Genomic DNA, 21,987 nt, shown 5'->3' on the forward strand with positions numbered 1-21,987 from the left:
AGGGGGAGCGTTTGCTACTGCTGTTCAGGAGGATTTAAACTAATGTGGCAGGGGGATGGGAACAAGTGCAGAGAGACAGAGGGGTGTAAAATGACGGTAGAAGCAAAAAGTAGTAAGGTGAAAAGTAAAAGTGGCAGGCAGGCAAATCCAGGGCAAAAAGCAAAAGGGGCCACTTTTCAACATAATTGTATTAGGGCTAAGAGTGTTGTAAAAACAAGCCTGAAGGCTTTGTGCGTCAATGCGAGGAGCATTCGCAACAAGGTGGATGAATTGAATGTGCAGATAGTTATTAATGAATATGATATAGTGGGGATCACAGAGACATGGCTCCAGGGTGACCAAGGATGGGAGCTCAACATCCAGGGATATTCAATATTCAGGAGGGATAGACAGGAAAGAAAAGGAGGTGGGGTAGCATTGCTGGTTAGAGAGGAGATTAACACAATAGAAAGGAAGGACATTAGCCTGGAGGATGTGGAATCGATATGGGTAGAGCTGCGTAACACTAAGGAGCAGAAAACACTGGTGGGAGTTGTGTACAGGCCACCTAACAGTAGTAGTGAGGTTGGGGATGGCATTAAACAGGAAATTAGAAATGCGTGCAATAAAGGAAGAGTAGTTATGATGGAAGACTTCAATCTACATATAGATTGGGTGAACCAAATTGGTAAGGGTGTTGAGGAAGAGGATTTCTTGGAATGTATGCAGGATGGTTTTCTGAACCAACATGTCGAGGAACCAACTAGAGAACAGGCCATTCTAGATTGGGTATTGAGCAATGAGGAAGTTTAGTTCGCAATCTTGTCGTGCAAGGCCCCTTGGGTAAGAGTGACCATAATATGGTGGAATTCTTCATTAAGATGGAGAGTGACGTAGTTAATTCAGAAACAAAGGTAACTTTGAAGGTATGAGATGTGAATTAGCTAAGATAGACTGGCAAATGATACTTAAAGGGTTGATGGTGGATATGCAATGGCAAACATTTAAAGATCGCATGGATGAACTACAACAATTGTTCATCCCAGTTTGGCAAAAGAATAAACCAGGGAAGGTAGTGCACCCATGGCTGACAAGGGAAATTAGGAATAGTATCAAGTCCAAAGAAGAAACATGTAAATTAGCAAAAAAAAAGCGGCACACCTGAGGACTGGGAGAATTTCAGAGACCAGCAGAGGAGGACAAAGGGCTTAATTAGGAAAGGGAAAAAAGATTATGAGAGAAAGCTGGCAGGGAACATAAAAACTGACTGTAAAAGCTCTTATAGATATGTGAAAAGAATAAGATTGGTCAAGACAAATGTAGGTCCCTTACAGTCAGAAACAGGTGAATTGATCATAGGGAACAAGGACATGACAGACCAATTGAATAACTACTTTGGTTCTGTCTTCACTAAGGAGGACATAAATAATCTTCCGGAAATAGCAGGGGACCGAGGGTCTAATGAGATGGAGGAACTGAGGGAAATACATGTTAGTAGGGAAGTGGTGCTAGGTAAATTGAAGGGATTAAAGGCAGATAAATCCCCAGGGCCAGATGGTCTGCATCCCAGAGAGCTTAAGGAAGTAGCCCAAGAAATAGTGGATGCATTAGTGATAATTTTTCAAAACTCCTTAGATTCTGGATTAGTTCCTGAGGATTGGAAGGTGGCTAATGTAACCCCACTTTTTAAAAATGGAGGGAGAGAAAAACCGGGGAATTATAGACCAGTTAGTCTGACATCGGTGGTGGGGAAAATGCTAGAGTCGGTTATCAAAGATGTGATAACAGCACATTTGGAAAGAGGTGAAATCATCGGACAAAGTCAGCATGGATTTGTGAAAGGAAAATCATGTCTGACGAATCTTATAGAATTTTTTGAAGATGGAACTAGTACAGTGGATAGGGGAGAGCCAGTAGATGTGGTGTATTTAGATTTTCAAAAGGCTTTTGACAAGGTCCCACACAGGAGATTAGTGTGCAAACTTAAAGCACACGGTATTGGTGGTATGGTATTGATGTGGATAGAGAATTGGTTGGCAGACAGGAAGCAAAGAGTGGGAGTAAACGGGACCTTTTCAGAATGGCAGGCAGTGACTAGTGGGGTACCGCAAGGCTCAGTGCCGGGACCCCAGTTGTTTACAATATATATTAATGATTTAGACGAGGGAATTAAATGCAGCATCTCCAAGTTTGTGGATGACACGAAGCTGGGCGGTGGTGTTAGCTGTAAGGAGGATGCTAAGAGGATGCAGGGTTACTTGGATAGGTTAGGTGAGTGGGCAAATTCATAGCAGATGCAATTTAATGTGGATAAACGTGAGGTTATCCACTTTTATTTTTTAATTTTTTTTAAAACTTTTTTTATTGTTTTCAAATAGTTACAGAATAAATGAGTATGAAAAAAGAAGTGTTACCCAGTCCCCCTCCCCTTAACCCCTCCCCCCTAACATCCCTATTAAAAAAAATAAGAAAGAAAAAAAAAGGGAATGCCTGGATGTTGGAAGATCCCCACATGCTCCACGGAGTTCTCATTTTTTTTTAATATATGTTAAAATTCTTTTTCTTTTTACTGGCCCATTAAGCCCATTAACATTAAAACTTAAAAAATTTAGTAGATTAGTCATTATTTTTTTTATTATATTACTCCAATCTATAATAATACCTAATCTTTCCACTTTCGTGGTATCCTGGGGAATCTTTATAAAAATCTCCATGTTGCTATGTGTGTCCCCACCAATCATCCAGGCAAAAAGATAGAAAAAAATTAAAATATAAAGAAAAAAAACCAAAATGCCCCCCTACTAATGTTGTGGAAAAAAAACACAACATTACCCCCCCTCTGCTGTACGGGTCATGGCAACCGCCATGATTACACACGTGAATCCCGCAGTAACCGATCCACAGCCTCCCAGCCCCCCCCCCCCCCCGCAACATAAAAAAGTATATGTATAAGAAGAGAAAAAAAAATACTATTCTCATTTAGTTTTTCTAAAATTTTGCTTTTCTCTTCTATAATATCCATAAATGTCCATCACTTCTGTTCCTTGGGTCTATCTTCATCTTTAATCCATTACGTTTGGAAGCCTCTATGTGTAATTAGCGAATAGATGGAAGTTCTTGTACAAACTCCTCCGCTTTTCGATAATCCGAAAAAAAAATTTTTCCCTCCTCCAAAAAAATTATCAGTGTTGCTGGATGACGCATTGTAAATTTATAACCCTTTACCCATAAGGCTTTTTTCACTGGGTTAAATTCCTTCTTTCTCTTCAACAGGTTGTAACTTATATCCGGATAAAAAAGAACTGGTTTCCCTGCTATCATCAGTGGCCCGTTTCTATTTTTGGCACTTTGGGCAGCGGCCTTCAGGATCTTTTCTTTGTCTTGGTATCGTAAGCATTTTATCAAAATTGATCGTGGGTTTTGATCAACTCGAGGTCTTGACCTTAAAGATCTATGCACCCTTTCAATCTCAATTGGAGTTTCTCTTTCCATTTTCAATTTTTTAGGGATCCATTTTCGAAAAAAATTTATTGGATCTTCTCCTTCTATATCTTCTTTAAGTCCAACAATTTTAATATTATTTCGTCTACTGAGATTTTCAAGCTTATCAATTTTTTCCATAAATTGTTTTCTTTCTGATGTCCAAGCAGTATTTTCCTTTTCCATTTTGTCCATTCTTTCAACCATATCTTCCGTTGTAGTTTCCAAGTCCGTAATTCTTTTTTCCATTTTTTCCTGTCTCTTTGCCATTTTATCAAGCATAGTCTCCATATTGGTCATTTCTTTTTCGAGTATTTTTTGATTATTTTTAATTACTTTTAGTGTGTCTAATTTACGCATTATTTGCCTCAAAGTCTTTTCTATATTTCTAGAAGGACTTTTATCTCCTTCTTCAGCTGATCCTTCCGAGAGATTTGACTCTCCCTCCGATTCGCTATCACTTTCAGTTGCAGTGGTAGCTGGGCTTTGTAGTTCTTGTTGCTCCCGTTTGCGCATGCTCCATCCTTCGCGTTTGCGCAGCTCACGATGGTCTTTTCCTGTGGCCAATGTTGCCACAGTCTCCTGTTCCGTATCGCCGGTGATATAATGTACCCGAGACCGCGGTTCCTCGGTAGACGTGGGCCTTGTTCTTGTTCCAACTTGCGTAGTCTTCCCGGTATTAGTTTTCTTCATCTTCCTTCCTTGAGGCATAGCTTGACACAGTCCGGAGTCGTTTATAAGTAACTTTTAGAAAGTATTGACTAACTTTTCTTCATTTAAACATTAATTTATTAACTTTTTATGGGAGAGCTGGGTCCCTGCGTCTCGATCCTACGTCATCACGTGATGTCCCCCGAGGTTATCCACTTTGATTGCAAGAACAGGAAAACAGATTATTATCTGAACGGTGGCCGATTAGGAAAAGGGGAGGTGCAACGAGACCTGGGTGTCATTGTACACCAGTCATTGAAGGTGGGCATGCAGGTACAGCAGCCGGTGAAAAAGGCAAATGGTATGTTGGCATTCATAGCAAAAGGATTTGAGTACAGGAGCAGGGAGGTTCTACTGCAGTTGTACAAAGCCTTGGGGAAACCACACCTAGAGTATTGTGTGCAGTTTTGGTCCCCTAATCTGAGGAAAGACAGTCTTGCCATAGAGGGAGTACAAAGAAGGTTCACCAGATTGATTCCTGGGATGGCAGGACTTTCATATGAAGAAAGACTGGATCAACTAGGCATATACTCACTGGAATTTAGAAGACTGAGGGGGGATCTTATTGAAACGTATAAAATTCTAAAGGGATTGGACAGGCTAGATGCAGGAAGATTGTTTCCGATGTTGGGGAAATCCAGAACGAGGGGTCACAGTTTAAGGATAAAGGGGAAGCCTTTTAGGACCGAGATGAGGAAAAACTTCTTCACACAGAGAGTGGTGAATCTGTGGAATTCTCTGCCACAGGAAACAGTTGAGGCCGGTTCATTGGCTATATTTAAGAGGAAGTTAGATATGGCCCTTGTGGCTAAAGGAATCAGGGGGTATGGATAGAAAGCAGGTACAGGGTTCTGAGTTGGGTGATCAGCCATGGTCATACTGAATGGTAGTGCAGGCTCAAAGGCCCGAATAGCCTACTCCTGCACCTATTTTCTATGTTTCTATGTTTCTAACTGTTAATTAATTTCCATAGACACTGCCTGAACTGCTGAGTTCTTCCAGAACTTTGTGTGTGTGGATAACCATATAGAGCAGGGGTTCCCAACCTTCCAATGCCATGGACAAATACCATTAAGCAAGGGGTCCATGGACCTCAGGTTGGGAACCCCTGATATACAGGTTCAGAAAAAATAAGCTGCAGATGTAAAGGTATAATTAGTCACACTTTTCCCAGGGTAGGGGAGCCTAAACAGATGGGCATAGGCTTAAGAGAGGGGTAGGATTTAAAGGTGACTTGAGATTCAAATTTTTCATACAGAGGATCATGGGAATATAGACGAGTTGCCAGTTTAGTTGTAGAGGTAAGTACAATTACAACATGTAAAATACATTTGGACAGGTACATGTAAAGAAAAGGTTCATGCAGGAATGGGAAAACACAGGCAAATGGACTAACTTAGGAAGACACTATTGACAAGTTGGACCAAAAGTCTGTTTCAGTGCTTTATAATAATGAAGCTATGACTAACCGGATGTCAAATTCAATGGCAAGTCATCTACAGGGATGATGAGATACCATGGTAACGTAGCAACGCAATGCTATTACAGCTCGGGATGTCAAAGCTTGAAGTTCAATTCTGACATAATCCGTAAGGAATCTGTATGTCCTCCGTGAGGAATGTGTGTGTTTTCTCCTGGTGCTTTGGTTTCCTCCCACAGTCCAAAGCAGGTTAATTGGTCATTGTAAATAGTCCAGTAATTACACTAAGGTTACATTGGGGGTTGTTTGGCTGCACAGCTTAAAGAGCTGGAAGGGCCTAATCCATGTTGTATATCAATAAAGAAATAAATCTGCTCAGAAAGGTAACTGGCAATGTCTGCAAAATATTTTCTTCTAATGATCATGGAAATTTATTCCATAAATTTTAAAATGTAGTTGGACAGACATTTGAGGATGAAGGCTTACAGGATTATAGACAAAAAAAATGACACAGTTAACTAGGGTAAATGGCATCACATTATGCTACAAGATGCACTGATTCTATGACTGTAACTGTAACCCGAAAGAACCACAGATAAGTATAGGCATAAGAGATTGTAGATACTGGAATCTGGAGCAAAAATCAAACTATTGGAGGAACCCAGTAGGTCACGCAGCATCTGTAGAGGGAAATGGACAGATTCCAGACCCACTGATTTCCTCCAGCAGATTGCAGTTAACCACAGAGAAGCCAAAGTTATTCTACTAAATCCTATTCCCTTACCGGCATTCAATAAACCATTGTCTGATCTGCTCCTGTAAAGTTTCTTGAATATCTGGTCCCTCAACTGATCGTACTTGCTCCTTTATTGTAACCAAGGCTTGCTGGTATTCCACCTCATGTACTTCCTGTACCACCTGCCGTTGTTGATACACTTTCTGAGCTTGTAGTTGAGTTGAGCTAGGCTTATGAAAATCCGGAGGGGGTTCCTGAAAAACAAAAAAGTACAAATAAGTATTGGGGATGGGGAAGTGTAGATGCCTACTATCTGTCACCTAACAGCCTCTATCTAAATATCTGAATATGGCTCCATCTGACCTGCCCATCATACAACATCATCTGGTTCCACTCATCACCCACCAACCTCTATCTCACCTGCTCCCTCTCAGTTCTATATGCTGACTATTTTCCCTCTACACTATCAGACTTGATATAGGATCTTGCCCAAAGTGTCAAATGTCCCTTTGCCTCCACAGATGCTGCTTGGCTTGCTGACTTCCTCACACATTTTCATACTTTGTAAGACAAATAGTGCTGAATCTTGACTTCAGCACATCCATAATCTTACATTCTGCTGGCAGCTTTAAAACATGCCCAGAATTAAATGCTTAATTCTCACAGATGGCCATTGTATATTTAATCTTACAGAAGAAAGTGTTGCAAGGTTTGAGGATATAGTATTACAAATTTCCAGCTGCAATAACTACAATAATCATTCTATCTTTAAAGCTTTGTAAGTTTGTCTTTCCTACAAATTTAATTCCTGTGTGGTTAATCTATGATCTCACAATTCATCTCAACATTATCTAGCAAAGGTTGCCTCCCAACCAAGTAATTTGCACTCACCATCTCAAGGAATATCATTTCCTCTGCCCGTTCTTTCTTGGTAATTTTCCTTTGAGTATATCCACGCCAAAGCTGTAAAATTAAGTATAATAGTTGTGATTGATGCTTGAGCAGGAAAAGAATGGATTTAGGTTGACTTTGAAATTATTGAGATAAAAACTATGTTGGTATATCTAACAATATACACCACTACACATTTAAATTATTGCATTAAAATCATGTTAGTAATACAGCATTACCTCCAAAACCGAATAAAATGTGTATTAGAATTGTAAATACATGGTTCTTACAGGAAAACAAAATTTTAAGGTGTGAGTAACGGATTTGTTTGTTCTTGGCATACAAATGGAATAGCATTTCTTCAATTATATTACTTTCTGCTAAAGGATTAGATGCACTGGGAACTTGTACAAGCCTTCCAGGATAACAATATCATCATAAGTTGCATCTAACTTAGTAGTGACATTCATCAACTTAATGGTGATGCGAAAGCTATTTGAAGTGTCTTTTCCTTATCAAAGGGACGGCTCATAATTTGATCTACCATTCTTTTATGCCATGGAGAAACTAAGCAGACCTTAATGCTTAAAAATCTCTTTGTTCTCTTTTTAAGAGACAAAGCAGACCATTTGCCAGGAAACTTTAACAGGAGGTAACTTTTTACAGGAGGTTATGCCTGCCATCTTCTAAACATTTTTGTTCTCATTTTGAATCAATGTATAAGCTCAATGCTGATTCCAGAGACCTATATGCATTATCCCTACCCATATGCACTTCAGTGCGCTTTCAAATGAAGTTAAATCAACAACTAGTCTTGCACCAGCATAAATGGAACAGATAGAATAGCATAATTTAAATAAAAGCTGACTTTTTAAACTGCATGGCTACATGTATCTCTCAATGTCATTCAGCTCATTCTTAGTCATAGTCATTGACATATTCATAGTCACAGAAGCACAGCACAGAAATAGGCACTTCAACCCATCTATTGGTTCTGAATTGTTATTCCGCCTAGTCCCATTAACCTGTACCCATATCATAGCAATCTCACTTTGGATGTACCCATCCTATGTTCTCTTAAATGTTGAAATCAAACTCACATCCACCACTTCTGCAGGAAGCTCATTGCACACTCTCATCACCCTGAGTGAAGAAATTCCTCCCTCATTAACCCCTTAAATACTTCACCTTTCACCCTTAATCCATGACCTCTAGTTCTAGACTCAGCCAACCTCTGTGGAAAAAGCCTGTTTTTACATTTACCCTCTCTATACCCCTCATAATTTTGTATACCTCCATCTAATCTCCCAGATCCCTGTTGTTCTACCACAGTCCTCAATGCCCTACCGTGTTAAGTCCTCACAAAGTGCAACAACTAACACTTGTCTGCATTAGATGCCAACTTCCATTTTTCAACTATTATTTCCAGCTGGTCGAGATTCATAGAGTTATACAGTAACAGTACAGAAATGGGCTTTTCTGTCCAACTTGTCCATGCAGTTCCTTCCTAACCCATTACCATTTGCCAGCATTTGCCCCACGGCCCTCTAAACCTTTCCTATCTATATACCTGTCAAAATGTTTTCTTAAACGTTGTAACTATAACTGTCTCTATCACTTCCTCTGGCAGCTCATTCCATAGCCCACCATGTTCTGTGTGTAAAACCTGCTCCTCAGATCCTTTAAATCTTGCCCCTCTCACCTTAAAACTATGCCTTTTAGTTTTACACTCTCCTGTCCTGGGATAACATTATGACTACATGATTTTGTCAATTAATTCAAGGATTGGGAACCGATCCAGTCTCTCCTTACAACTCAAGCCCAACAGTCTAATCTACATCTTTGTTGGTTCCAAGGCATCTGACCGCAAGTCCCTACAAAGGATTACAATGACTGCTGAGAGGATCATCGGGGTTTCGCATTCACCCATTACAGATACTTATCAGCAACACTCCATACGCAAGGTCCTTAGCATTTTCAGTGATCCCTTCCATTCGTCCAACAATCCTTTTGATGTACCATAGCATTAGGACAAGAACTGTTAGCATGAGAAACAGCTTCTTCCTCCAAGCCAATTGAACTCCCTTCCACTCCTGAAGCCTCATTCAGAGGTATACATGTGTAGGGTTGAATGGAAATAAACTTGAACTTGTGAATCTTTTCTGTACTTCTAGGATTATTCTGTCTGCTGCATATTTCCCTATGCTGGAATAGTGATTATTAAGCAAGTGAACAAGTGAACTGTGGAGTGCTTTTGATGTCTATTAAATTTTAAAAATCACCATGTGCAAGAGGAATAAAGTGATAATCAGCAGCGACAATGCTTTTAATGCTGGTGGGGGACAGGGTATCATTGCTTTGTTGCTGCTTATGCGCGGGGGGAGTTGGGGAGGGGGCTTTGAGGTTCTAACTGCCATCCATTCTTTGGAGCACTCCTTTGTTTTCGTGGATGGTTGCGAAGAAGAATTATTTCAGGATGTACATTGTATACATTTCTCTGACATTAAATGTACCTTTGAAACAACAGCCAACTGTGATCCAACACAATAGTAAGCATAAGCTACCAGAGGGGAACAGCAGGGAAAAAACAAACAAAAAGTCTTTACGGTCGTGTAGTGGTTAACACAATGCTTTACAGTACCAGCGACCCGGGTTAAATTCCCACCACCGCCTGTAAGGAGTTTGCACGTTCTCCCCATGACTGCATAGGTTTCCTCCGGGTGCTCTGGTTTCCTCCCGTATTCTAAAGACCTATCAGTTGGTAGGTTAATAGGTCATTGTAAATTATCCCGTGAATTGGGGGATTGCTGAACAGTGCAGCTTCAAGAGACAGAAGGTCAACTCCACGCTGTATTTCAACAAATAAATAAATATGATTTTTTTGTCAAATGACTCTGGATGAACAGTTTCGCTACAAAATATTGAGTGTCTGTTTCTTGCCACAGACACCGCCTGACCTTTTTGCGAGTGCAGGCTCTGTGTTATGCTCATTACCTTATAAAGTTACAGAAAAGTCATCAAAAAATTAAAACACCACAAATACACTGAAATTTATTTCAATTAACCCACATGATATCAATCTCGCAGCGTTCCTCTTACACTGCATTCCCCCTCAAAAGAAAAAGTTAGTGAAATGGTAATTCATCTGCAAAAAATGAATATTAAAGCAGATCTAAGAGCTTTTTGAAAGAACTTCTTTGTTCAAATATTATTTACCAGAAAGATTGGCCAAAGTAGAACAGCAGAACTCTTTAAGATTCTAATGGATATGATGGGAAAACTGTGGGTGTCAATGGAATGAATCATGATAAAACAAATCATCCTTTCTCATCCTGATTTATAGAAACATGATCTTAAACGAGAAGTGAAAATAAAACCTTTTTGATTAAGGTAGCAGCCATGTCGGGAGCCATTGCGCTTGCTCTTCGTTGTTTAGCTAAATTTTCTCTTTCTTCTTCCATTCGAATTTCCAGCATAAACTTAGCTCGTAACCGCCCCTGCCGAGCACGTTCGGCGATTTGAATAATTTGGATGGCTTCCTCTAGAGTCAGTGGTTTTATACCAACTTCCTAAAATATATTAAAGAAAATATTAGAGATTTTGGCAAGTTTAATTTAATTGTGGATTTAAGATAATCAATCGTTCCAATTCTTCTCTGACCTCTCTGATTAACAAGCCGTTTTTGTCCACAGAACTGCTGCTCACAGGATGTTTTCTGTTTTGCTTGCACCATTTTCTGTAAACTTTAGAGACTGTTGAGTGTGAAGACCTCAGGAGATCAGCAGTTTCTGAGATACTGAAACCACCCCATCTGGCATCAACAATCATTCCATGAACAAAGTAACTTAGATCAATATGATTCCCCATTGTTTGGTCTGAAGAACAACTGAACTCTTGACCATATCTGCATGATTTTATGCATTATTGCTGCCACAATTGGCTCATTAGAGCAGGTATATAGATGTACCAAATAAAATGGCCACTAAGTGCATATCAAGTTATATGGATGTTGATTTCATAACTCCTACTACAACTCTTTATTAAAAAAAAGTGAGTCGAAAATGGTAAATTTAGGTAAATCGAAAATGATTTTAAAAAAAGTAAGGAACCTTAAAACTGTGCAGCCAAGGATAAATCTCCTTAATCATAAGGCTGATAATTTTGTTGTATCGTGCATAATTAAAGGAATGAAGATCCCTTAAAAGTCCTTTTAAGCGATCACATCAGAATCTACCAAAGTCAATACTGATGAAGGAATACATGACAGATTTTAAGAACAAAAATTAACTGTAGGTTCAGAGTATAGAGTTCTAAAGCATGAAAACTTGATATTTGGCCCACTACATCCATGTCAATTAGTAGACAGCTGTCCAAATTTATGATTCCTTCAGTTGTCCCTATCTATATTGCTCATAATTTTATACACATGTCATTTCCTGCTTACAATTGGGTTTTATTTTTACAGATGTCTGCAGGTCAATTTTGCCCATAATTCAGAAAATACATATAATCACTGAATATGGTAACCATACTTTGATGGTAGTGTAACAAGTGATACTAAATGAGTACCAATTAGCATGAATATTTATTGCAATAAGATAAGGGAAGACAAAAAGCACAGAATCAGGATGACTCACTCTCAATGGCTGGTTTCAATACTCTTGAAGTATTGATAGAAGTTACATCATTTAAGAATGGTTGCACTGGTATTGACAAAACCAATGCTTGTCAATTTCCACAGCACCTTTCTCAAATTCCCCTCAGATCTTCTCTAAACCTCCTACTTCTCAATGTATTCCGCCATGTATGCCCTCTTGTTTTAGGCCCTCCAACCAAAGTAAACAGTTACTGATTTTCTACCCTATCTCTCCCCGTCAACATTATGTATTTCACTTATCGGATCACTTCTCAGCCTTCTCGGATCCTGGGAAAACAAACCAAGCCCACCTATGACAGAAATGCTGGTGAAACATCCTGGTGAATCTCTCTGCATTCTCTCCAGCAAAGTTACATCCTTCCTATAAACTGTGGCAGCCAAAACTACTCATAATTCTCCTGGTATAACCAGTATTTTATTAAGCTGTAATATATTCTACATCACAGCTGATAAATGCAAATATGCTTTATGCCTTCATCATATTATCTACCTGTTTCTGCCATGTTCAGTGTTCTATGGATGTACTCCAAGATCCCTCCATTTAACAACACAGGCTTTATCATTACTGTGTATATTTTACTTTTATTTGACCTCCCAAATTGCCATACTTTGCATTTATCAGGACTAAATTCCACCTGCTATTGTACTCCTCAACTCAGAGTTTTGCAGTCAAGACAATTCTCTTCACTATCTAAAGCATCAGAAATTTTCAAGGCATTGGTAAGTTGACTGGAAGCAGGACTAGAATTAGAAGAAATTTATTCACTTAGGGTTAAAGAGTTAAAGAACTAATGTTTTATGGGACAATTTTAATCCACTGGATGTGTTGGTAAGATTCTGGAATTGGAACAGAGGATGCAAAATAGAGTTCACCTAGCAATACACACAAAATGCTGGAGGGACTCAGGAGGCCAGGCAGCATCTATGGAAAAGAGTACAGTCGATGTTTCATGCCGAAACCCTTTAGCAGGACAACCCTTTAGCATTCTGCTTAAGGGTTTCGGTCCGAAATGTTGACTGTACTCTTTTCTATAGATGCTGCCTGGCCTGCTGGGTTCCTCCAGCATTTTGTGTGTGTTGCTTGGATTTCCAGCATCTATAAGTGTTCTCTTGTTTGTTCACCTAGCTACATTTCTGTGAGACTGGAAGAAAGAAAACAGACAAGTTCTGATTCCATTTTGTATGATCAGGTGCAAAGCACATCCTCTAAAGGAAAACAATTAAGATATTAAAATATAGCAGCTTAATTATTAAAGTAATAGCAGATGCAGATAAATATTTAATTTGCCCAACTAACCTTTTCCACTTGCATTGAGCTTTGGGATAATATTCGAGACAGAATGTTTTCTCTTTCCTTCATAATTTTTAATTTATTCTTCATAAAGTACCTGGGAATGGGGATCTCTAGGGCTTCCTGTGAAATTTAATTTAAAATTTAATAAAGTGCCTTGAAATTAAGCAAACAGTTAAAAAACAATTAAATACTATACTTTACAAGTCCAATGAAAACCCCAAAGCATAAATAAGAAATACATATCATTCAATATAATTGTCATAAGTTTTAATTACTTCTAATCTGACAACTCAGCTAAATCTTGACAGCATTTATAAATTAATCAATGGGAAACCGTTTAAAATAAATGATACAAATTATAGCTTGTTTTGCTCTTTTGAATATCAAACAAACAAATAATATTATATTATGTAATATTTTGATACTGAAAAATGCTCTGGCCTATGTACAATATGGTGATCTAGACTGGCTGATACAAAAAGCATGCAATGGGCTGGTAAGTTTAACTTTACAATCATTAAAATCAGTAATGGCTTGGGTGCTTACTGTAACAATTATCAAATAACTACAACTGATCAGAAATGCTGTGAAACAAAAGAACATACTGTAAATGTTGGAAGACTGAAATGTCTGGCAGGTCAGGTAGCATCTCTAGAGATATTTACAATTCAGGTCGATGACTCAGGAGAGAACAAACAAAATGCCAATGGTACTGGCTGATAGAAGGTGAAAGCTAATGGCTAACAAGAGGTGTCCCCAAAGTGAGTAAAGTTGGAAAAGAAAGGAGCTGAAGTTACCATAAGCGAACAGGAAATAAAATGTTGGAAATGTGAAACACAAGAATAGAATATCTGATTATCTGAATAGGGTGGAGATATGTCTCTACCAAAGGAACTATAAGGTGCTCCTTCCCTAAGCTAGACTGCAGGTCAACCTTGGGCAAGGTGTAGCACCTGCTTAGAATCCCCCCCTCCCCCCGCCACCAATCAGGGTCACGTAAAGCCACGGGAGCAGGTGGTGGATGGTCGTATGAGCAGCTGGTGCACATCACAAGTCCTGGTTATGCCACACTGACGCTAGGCAGACAATCTCTGAATTGTATTAATAATGGCTGGGGTCACCCATCTTGTAAAGACACTGTTGAGAAAAAGGGAATGGCAAACCACTTCTGCAGAAAGATTTGCCAAGAACAATCATTGTCATGAAAAAAACACAATCGCTCACATTATATGACACAACAAAACGAACGAACCAACTAATTATCTGAAATAGTTTAATTCAGTGTTGAACCTGAAAGGCAATGAAGTGCCTAATCAGAAGATGAGCTCCTGCTCCTCAAGTTTACATTTAGCTTCATTAGAAAGGTGTCAGCAGTTAAAGGCAGTGATAGTGGGATGGAAAATTACACTGGCAGGTATTTGAAGCTCAATGTCATCCTTGCAAGCAGAATGACAACATAAATGCAGAATGATCACCTAATTCACATTTGATCTCCCCAATATAGATGACAAGATAACATACTGTACTCAAAACTGGAAGAAATACACAAATCACTACTAACACAGGAAGAATATTTTATCCTTGGTTGTAGAACAAAAGGGGAGTTGGTGTATTTCCTGTGATTGCAATGGAACTACTCTGTAAAGAGCAGTGGAAATTACAGGAGATGAAAAAGTTAATGTGGATAACTTTCACAATTCTGAGAGAAAAGAACAGATGTGTCATGACAGCATTAACTTGGAGATAACGAAAATTAGGAATTTGGCTATACACACTTCCATCACAGGTCATGTTGGAGAGCTATGGGGCTGCATGTGGTGTAAAAGCCTTAAAGGTTAAATGATATTTGTGAGTACAACTTTTATTGAAATACTGTATTTTTAAAACCCACTCTGAACTTGGGAAGTATTCCTATCTGATTTGTTTAAAAGCTTTACTTCTACATTGACTAAAAGAAAGCAATCCTTCAGTTAATTTCTCTCAAGCCAGCATCAGATTCTTATGAAGGGAACTAAGATGAAACACTAACTCTGTTTCTTTCCTCAGATAATGTCAGATCTGCTGTAAAATGTCAACATCATCTGTTCTTAAGTCACAGACAGACCCACTTCATTGTCCTTTTCTTGGTTTTAAATGAATGATGGAATCTCACTCACCGGGGTTAGCTTGAGATCCTGCAGTATATCATCATAATAGTGAAACTCAGAGAACTCCAGTTTCACCATTTCATTCTTTAGCTCAAGAATTCTGCCCATAACACCCTCAAGTACATGGTGGATAATCCGTCTCTTTTGAGGATGTACTATCTGCTCATAGAGGTCTTCCATATTGCGAAAAATCTGTACATACTTAATGTAGAAGGCTGCCAGCATCTGGAAGATCATCATGCGGTCAGTAAGTGATTTGGCATCATGAGAAGAGAATTCCTCCTTCAGAAGATCGTTAAGTGCCTCATGGGTGTCAGCCCACATCTTATTAAAGGTACTGTAATGCAATAATGTTAAAAAATGATATGAATAGCAGACAAAACTTGAGCTACAACTGCATTCAATATTAAATGTGTCAGAAATAAATCACAGAATCAATGAACCATCGAGAAGATGCCAGTCAAGCACGTACATCATTTGTGTAGGCCATTTCATAGCTCACCAATGTCTTACAGAACTTCAACATAACATCCCATCTCCTGTACTCAATACTTTGATTTATGAAGGTCAATCTTTTATGACCCTGTTTACCTGTGATGCCACTTACAACGAATTATGAACCTATATTCCTAGATCCCTTTGTTCTCCCACACTCCTCAATGCCCTTCTGTTCAGTGTGTAAGACATACTATAAGTGGTCCTACCGAAGTTATGCAGCATGGAAAGAGACCCTTTGGTTCAATTTGTCAATACTGGCCAAAGTGCCTACCTGAGCAAGTACCATTTGCCCGAGTTTGGCCTATATGCTTCTAAACTTGCCCTATCATGAACTTGCCCAAATGTTTTTTTAAATGTAATGCTACCCACTCCTACCACTTCCTCTGACATCTCATCCCACTTTCTCACAACCCTCTGTGTGAAAGCATTGCCATTCATGTCTCCTTTAAAGCTTTTTCCTCTCACTTTAAATCTATGTCTTCCAGTGTTAGATTCAACATCCTAACTATGACCTTATCTATCCCTCTGTGATTTTATATACCTCTCTGCAATGTTACACAACAGCTTCCTTTACTGCAGGGAAACAAAACCTAGTCTGGTCTCTCATTGTAACTCAATTCCTGGCAATATTCCTATGAATCTTTTCTGCATCTTTTGTATCTCCCTCAGATCTTTTCTATACCATAAGAACTGTACACAATGCTCCAAGTGCAGTCTTACCATGGAGTCATAGAAAAATACAACACAGAAATAGGCTCTTCGGCCCATCTAGTCCACACCAAACCATTTAAAATGCCTATTTCATCAACCTGCACTGGGATCATAGTCCTCCATGACCCTAACATCCACATACCTATCTAAACTTTTCTTAAATGTTGAAATAGAGCTTGCACGCTGGCAACTCATTCCACACTCTTACAACCCTCTGAGTGAAGAAGATTCCCCTCATGGTCTCCTTAAACTTTCCACTTTTCACTCTTAACCTATGTCCTCTAATTGTAGTCCCACACAACCTCAGTGAAAAAGCCTGTTTGCATTTATCCTGTCTATACCCCTCATAATTTTGCATACCTCTATCAAATCTCCTCTGAATTTTCTATGTTCCAAAGAATAAAGTCGTAACCTATTCTATGTTTCCTTATAACTCAGGTCCTCCAGACCCAGTAATACCCTTGTAAATTTTTTCTGTACTCCTTCAACCTCTTTTACATACTTCCTGTAGATCGGTGACCAAAACTGGACACAATACCGCAAATTCAGCCTCACCAATGTCTTACAGAACTTCAACATAACATCCCATCTCCTGTACTCAATACTTTGATTTATGAAGGTCAATCTTTTATGACCCTGTCTACCTGTGATGCCACTTACAACGAATTATGAACCTATATTCCTAGATCCCTTTGTTCTCCCACACTCCTCAATGCCCTTCTGTTCAGTGTGTAAGACATACTATAAGTGGTCCTACCGAAGTGCAACACCTCACACTTATCTGCATTAAGTTCCACCTGCTATTCTTCATCCAATTTGTAGCTAGTCCGCAAGCCATGATAACCTTTCTTGCTGTCTATTACACCCCCAATCTTGGAGTCATTTGCAAATTTGCTGATCCAATTAACCACATTATCGTCCAGGTTGTTGATATAGATGACAAACAACAATGGACCTAGCACCAATCCCTGTGGCACTCCACTAGTCACAGGCCTCCAGTCATAGAGGCAGCCCTCTACTACCACTCACTGGCTTTTCCCACAAAGCCAATGCCTAATCCAGTTTACTACCTCATCTTGAATGCCAAACAACTGAACCTTTTGGCTAACATCCCATGCAGGACCTTGTCAAATGCCTTGCTAACATCCACGTAAATAACATCCACTGTCTTGCCTTCATCAACTTTTCTGGTAACTTCCTCAAAAAATTCTATAAGATTGGTTAGACAGAACCTTCCACGCAGGAATCCAGCTGACTATCCTAAATTAGTCCTTGTCTATCCAAATACTTATTTATCCAGTGCTACAGAATACCTTCTAATAAGTTTCCCACTACTCATCAACCTATAACTTCCTGGTTTATTTTTTGAGCCTTTCTTAAACAGCAGAACAACATTGGCTATCTCCCAATTCTTGGGTACCTCATCTGACACTAAGGATGATCTAAGTATCTCTGCCAGGGCCCCAGCAATTTTTGCACATGCAGTCTGCAGGGTCTAAGGGATTTATCAACTCTAATTTGCCTCAAGACAGCAAATACCTCCTCCTCTGTAATCTGTATCGGGTCCATGAAGTTGATGCCTCTTTGACTCTGTGTCCATGTCCTGAGTAAATACAGGTGCAAAAGTTTATTTAAGATCTCCCCCATCTCTTTTGGCTCTACACATCGATTACCATTCTGATCTTCCAGTGGACCAATTTTGTTCTTTGCAATCCTTTTCCTCTTAATATATCAGAAGAATCCCTTAGGATTCTCATTCATCTTACCTGCTAAGGTGATCGCCTCCCTTATTTTAACCCTCCTGATTTCTTTCTTAAGTGTTCTCTTGCATTTCTTACACTCCATAAGCACCTCAGCTATTCCTACCTGCCTATAACTGTTATGTACTTCCTTTTGTTTTTTTTAAAACCAGGGCTTCAATATAACTTGAAAACAAAGGTTTCCTAAACTTGCTACCTTTACCTAGTTTCCTGACTGTTACATACCCTGTGGGTATCTTTTGACTGTCTTATGACCATGATGTAATGGTCTTGTGATGGTGGGGTGATGTAATTTCCCGCCAGTTTAGGTCACGTTCCAACAGGTATAAATGGGAAAGCCTGTTGTGACGTCGCTTAAGTCGTCAGTTACTCTGTTATGCTGCGCATTTGGCTTCATGATGCAGTTTTGTTTTAAAGCTGAGTTTTACTTTCTATTGTAAGTTGTGCCAGCAGTTTTTAAAGTCACTGCCAGTTATGTTTGATGTATCTTCGATTTAATTTTAAAGTCTAAGTATTGGAGAGTGAAGATTTATCTAGGTACGGGAACCCGAAGGATCAAGTAAAGTTGGTGTCGTCGGTGGTAATACAGGGTTGCCTTATTGAATCTTCGTTCAAGGAATTAGTAACCTGCATCCGAGATAATCCCTGCTATAAGAGTAGAAAGGATTGGGGCAGTGTCATTCACTAAGGAAAAGGTCAGTTCCTTTAAGCCATTATTTCCTTCACCATAAATCCTCAGGGCAAGGCATATTTTGGCTAGGATCAGCAGTAACGTCATGTCGTTGAGGAATTCATTACTTCAGGAAAGTCTTTCCTAATTGACTGTGTAAATCATTTGAACTTTCGCATTTACCATTTTTAAGAACTGTGTTCACATTTATTGCTTTAAGAACTGTGTTTGCATTTATCGCTTTAAGAACTGTTCGAATTGCCATATACAAGTTAACTTCTGGTTAAGTTAGTTATTTGTTTATTTTTCATTTGTTTTTGAACTGAGTTTAAATAAATGTTTCTTTGTTTATAAAAACCTGTCTCAATTTTATATTCACTGTTGCCTTATCATAACATGACAGGTACATACAAACTTCGTACTCTCAAAATTTCACTTTGAAGGCCTCCCACTTAGCAAGTACACTTTTGCCAGAAAACAGCCTGTCCCAATTCAAACTTGTCAGATCCTTTCTAATAACATTGGAATTTGCCTTTTTCCAATTTAGAATCTCAACCCCCAGACTAGACCTATCTTTTTGTATATTTTCTTTGAAACTAATGGCATTGTGATCACTAGATACAAAGTGTTTCCCTACACAAGCTGTTGTCATCTGCCCTGTCTCATTCCCTAATATTAGATCAAGTATAGCTCGCTCTCTCCTTGGGACTTCTATGTACTGATTAAGGAAACTTTCCTGAACACATATGACAAACCTTATCCCATCTAGTCCTTTCACAGTATGGAAGTCCCAGTCAACATGTGGAAAGTTAAAATCACCTGTCATAACAACCCTTATGTTTCTTGCAACAGTCTGCGAGCTCTCTGCAAATTTGTTCCTCTAGATCCCTCGGGCTGTTGAGTGGTCTGTAATACAGCCCCCTTAATGTGGCCATACCTTTCTTATTTAACATAGCACATAGAACAATACAGCACAGTACAGGCCCTTCGGCCCACAATGTTGTGCCGACCCTTAAACCCTGCCTCCCATATAACCCTCCACCCTAAATTCCTCTATATACCTGTCCAGTAGTCTTTTAAATTTCACCAGTGTATCTGCCTCCACCAGTGACTCAGGCACTGCATCCCACGCACCAACCACTCTCTGAGTAAAAAACCTTCCTCTAATATCCCCCTTGAACTTTCCACCCCTTACCTTAAAGCCATGTCCTCTTGTATTGAGCAGTACTGCCCTGGGGAAGAGCCACTGGCTGTCCACTCCATCTATTCCTTTTAATATCTTGTATACCTCTACCATGTCTCCTCTCATTCTCCTTCTCTCCAGAGAGTAAAGCCCTAGCTCCCTTTGTCTCTGATCATAATGCATACTCTCTAAACCAGGCAGCATCCTGGTAAATCTTCTCTGTACCCTTTCCAATACTTCCACATCCTTCCTATAGTGAGACGACCAGAACTAGACACAGTACTCCAAGTGTGGCCTAACCAGAGTTTTATAGAGCTGCATCATTACTCCATAACTCTTAAACTCTATCACTCAACTTATGAAAGCTAACACTTCATAAGCTTCTTAACTACCCTATCTACCTGTGAGGCAACTTTCAGGGATCTGTGGACATGTACCCCCAGATCCCTCTGCTCCTCCATACTCTCAAGTAATCTACTATTTACTTTGTACTCTGCCTTGGAGCTTGTCCTTCCAAAGTGTACCACCTCACACTTCTCCAGGTTGAACTCCATCTGCCACTTCTCAGCCCACTTCTGCATTCTATCAATGTCTCTCTGTGATCTTCGACAATGCTCAACACTATCCACAACATCACCAACCTTTGTGTCGTCTGCAAACTTGCCAACCCACCCTTCTACTTCCACATCCAGGTCGTTAATAAAAATCACGAAAAGTAGAGGACCCAGAACCAATCCTTGTGGGACACCACTAGTCACAACCCTCCAATCCGAATGTACTCCTTCCACCACGATCCTCTGCTTTCTGCAGGCAAGCCAATTCTGAATCCACCTGGCCAAACTTCCCTGGATCCCATGCCTTCTGACTTTCTGAATAAGCCTACTGTATATCCCTATCAGAAGGGTTTAGTCATTTATAATATAATCATGAAAATACAACCAGGGAAGTCAGATAAAATTAAGAATGAATGGGAAAAAGAACTTCAATGTCCTTTACCTACACAGCAATGGGAGAAAATCTTACAATTAGTTAAATCCTCTTCTATTTGTGCCAAACATGCACTAATATAATTCAAGGTGGTACATAGGGCTCATATGTCCAAGGACAAACTTGCTCGATTTTATTCTCATGTTAATCCAATCTGTGACAGATGTCACTCTGAAGTAGCCTCATTGACTCACATATTTTGATCTTGCCCTTGCTTGCAAAAGTACTGGAAAGATACCTTTGGTATTATTTCAACAGTTTTGAACATTAACTTGCAACTTCATCCTATTACTGCAATTTTTGGCTTACCAATAGTGGATAACAGTTGTTTATCCCCCTCAGCTCGGCGGATGATTGCATTTGCCACACTAATGGCTAGATCTATTCTACTGAACTGGAAAGAAATTAATCCCCCAACTACATTTCAATGGTTTTCCCAAACTATTTCTTGTTTGAGTTTAGAAAAATTAGAAGTGTCATTTTTGACCCTTCAGTCAAATTTGAAGATACCTGGAGACCATTTATTCAACATTTTTATATGAATTAAAATGACCTTTCCCAAACCTTTTCTTATCGTCTTTAATTATTTGGATAGAGGGGCAGAGTTATTGACATGATATGATACAATAACCCATGTCGGTAAGGTTAGTTTTTTTTATTTGCTTTTTTGGTGTTTTTTTTTCATTTTTCCATTTTTGTAACACGCTATGAGTTTGGGAGATTATTATATTTGGGTTATTAACTTTGCATTTGTATTTTAGCCTTATTAATTATGTACTCTCAAGCTCTCTGTATTTGATGTTTTTCTTCTTATGTTTATTTGAAAACTAATAAAAAGATTTAAAAAGAAGAAAGAAAGAAAG

General features: G+C 39.1%; 1 protein-coding gene across 2 annotated transcripts in view; it reads right to left on the reverse strand.

Moving 5' to 3' along the window:
• The window catches only part of LOC140728281 (dynein regulatory complex protein 11-like), a 184,387-nt gene that overhangs the window by 135,621 nt on the left and 26,779 nt on the right, over positions 1–21,987 (reverse strand). For both annotated transcript variants that reach the window (XM_073046777.1, XM_073046778.1), the window contains exons 2-6: positions 15,325–15,652; positions 13,172–13,288; positions 10,595–10,786; positions 7,218–7,289; positions 6,375–6,580 (exon numbers count right to left, since the gene is read on the reverse strand). In XM_073046777.1, the coding sequence (XP_072902878.1) occupies positions 6,375–6,580; positions 7,218–7,289; positions 10,595–10,786; positions 13,172–13,288; positions 15,325–15,652 (915 nt within the window). The remainder of the gene's footprint in view (positions 1–6,374; positions 6,581–7,217; positions 7,290–10,594; positions 10,787–13,171; positions 13,289–15,324; positions 15,653–21,987) is intronic.

Source organism: Hemitrygon akajei, chromosome 5, assembly GCF_048418815.1.
Source record: "Hemitrygon akajei chromosome 5, sHemAka1.3, whole genome shotgun sequence".
NCBI lineage: Eukaryota > Metazoa > Chordata > Chondrichthyes > Myliobatiformes > Dasyatidae > Hemitrygon > Hemitrygon akajei.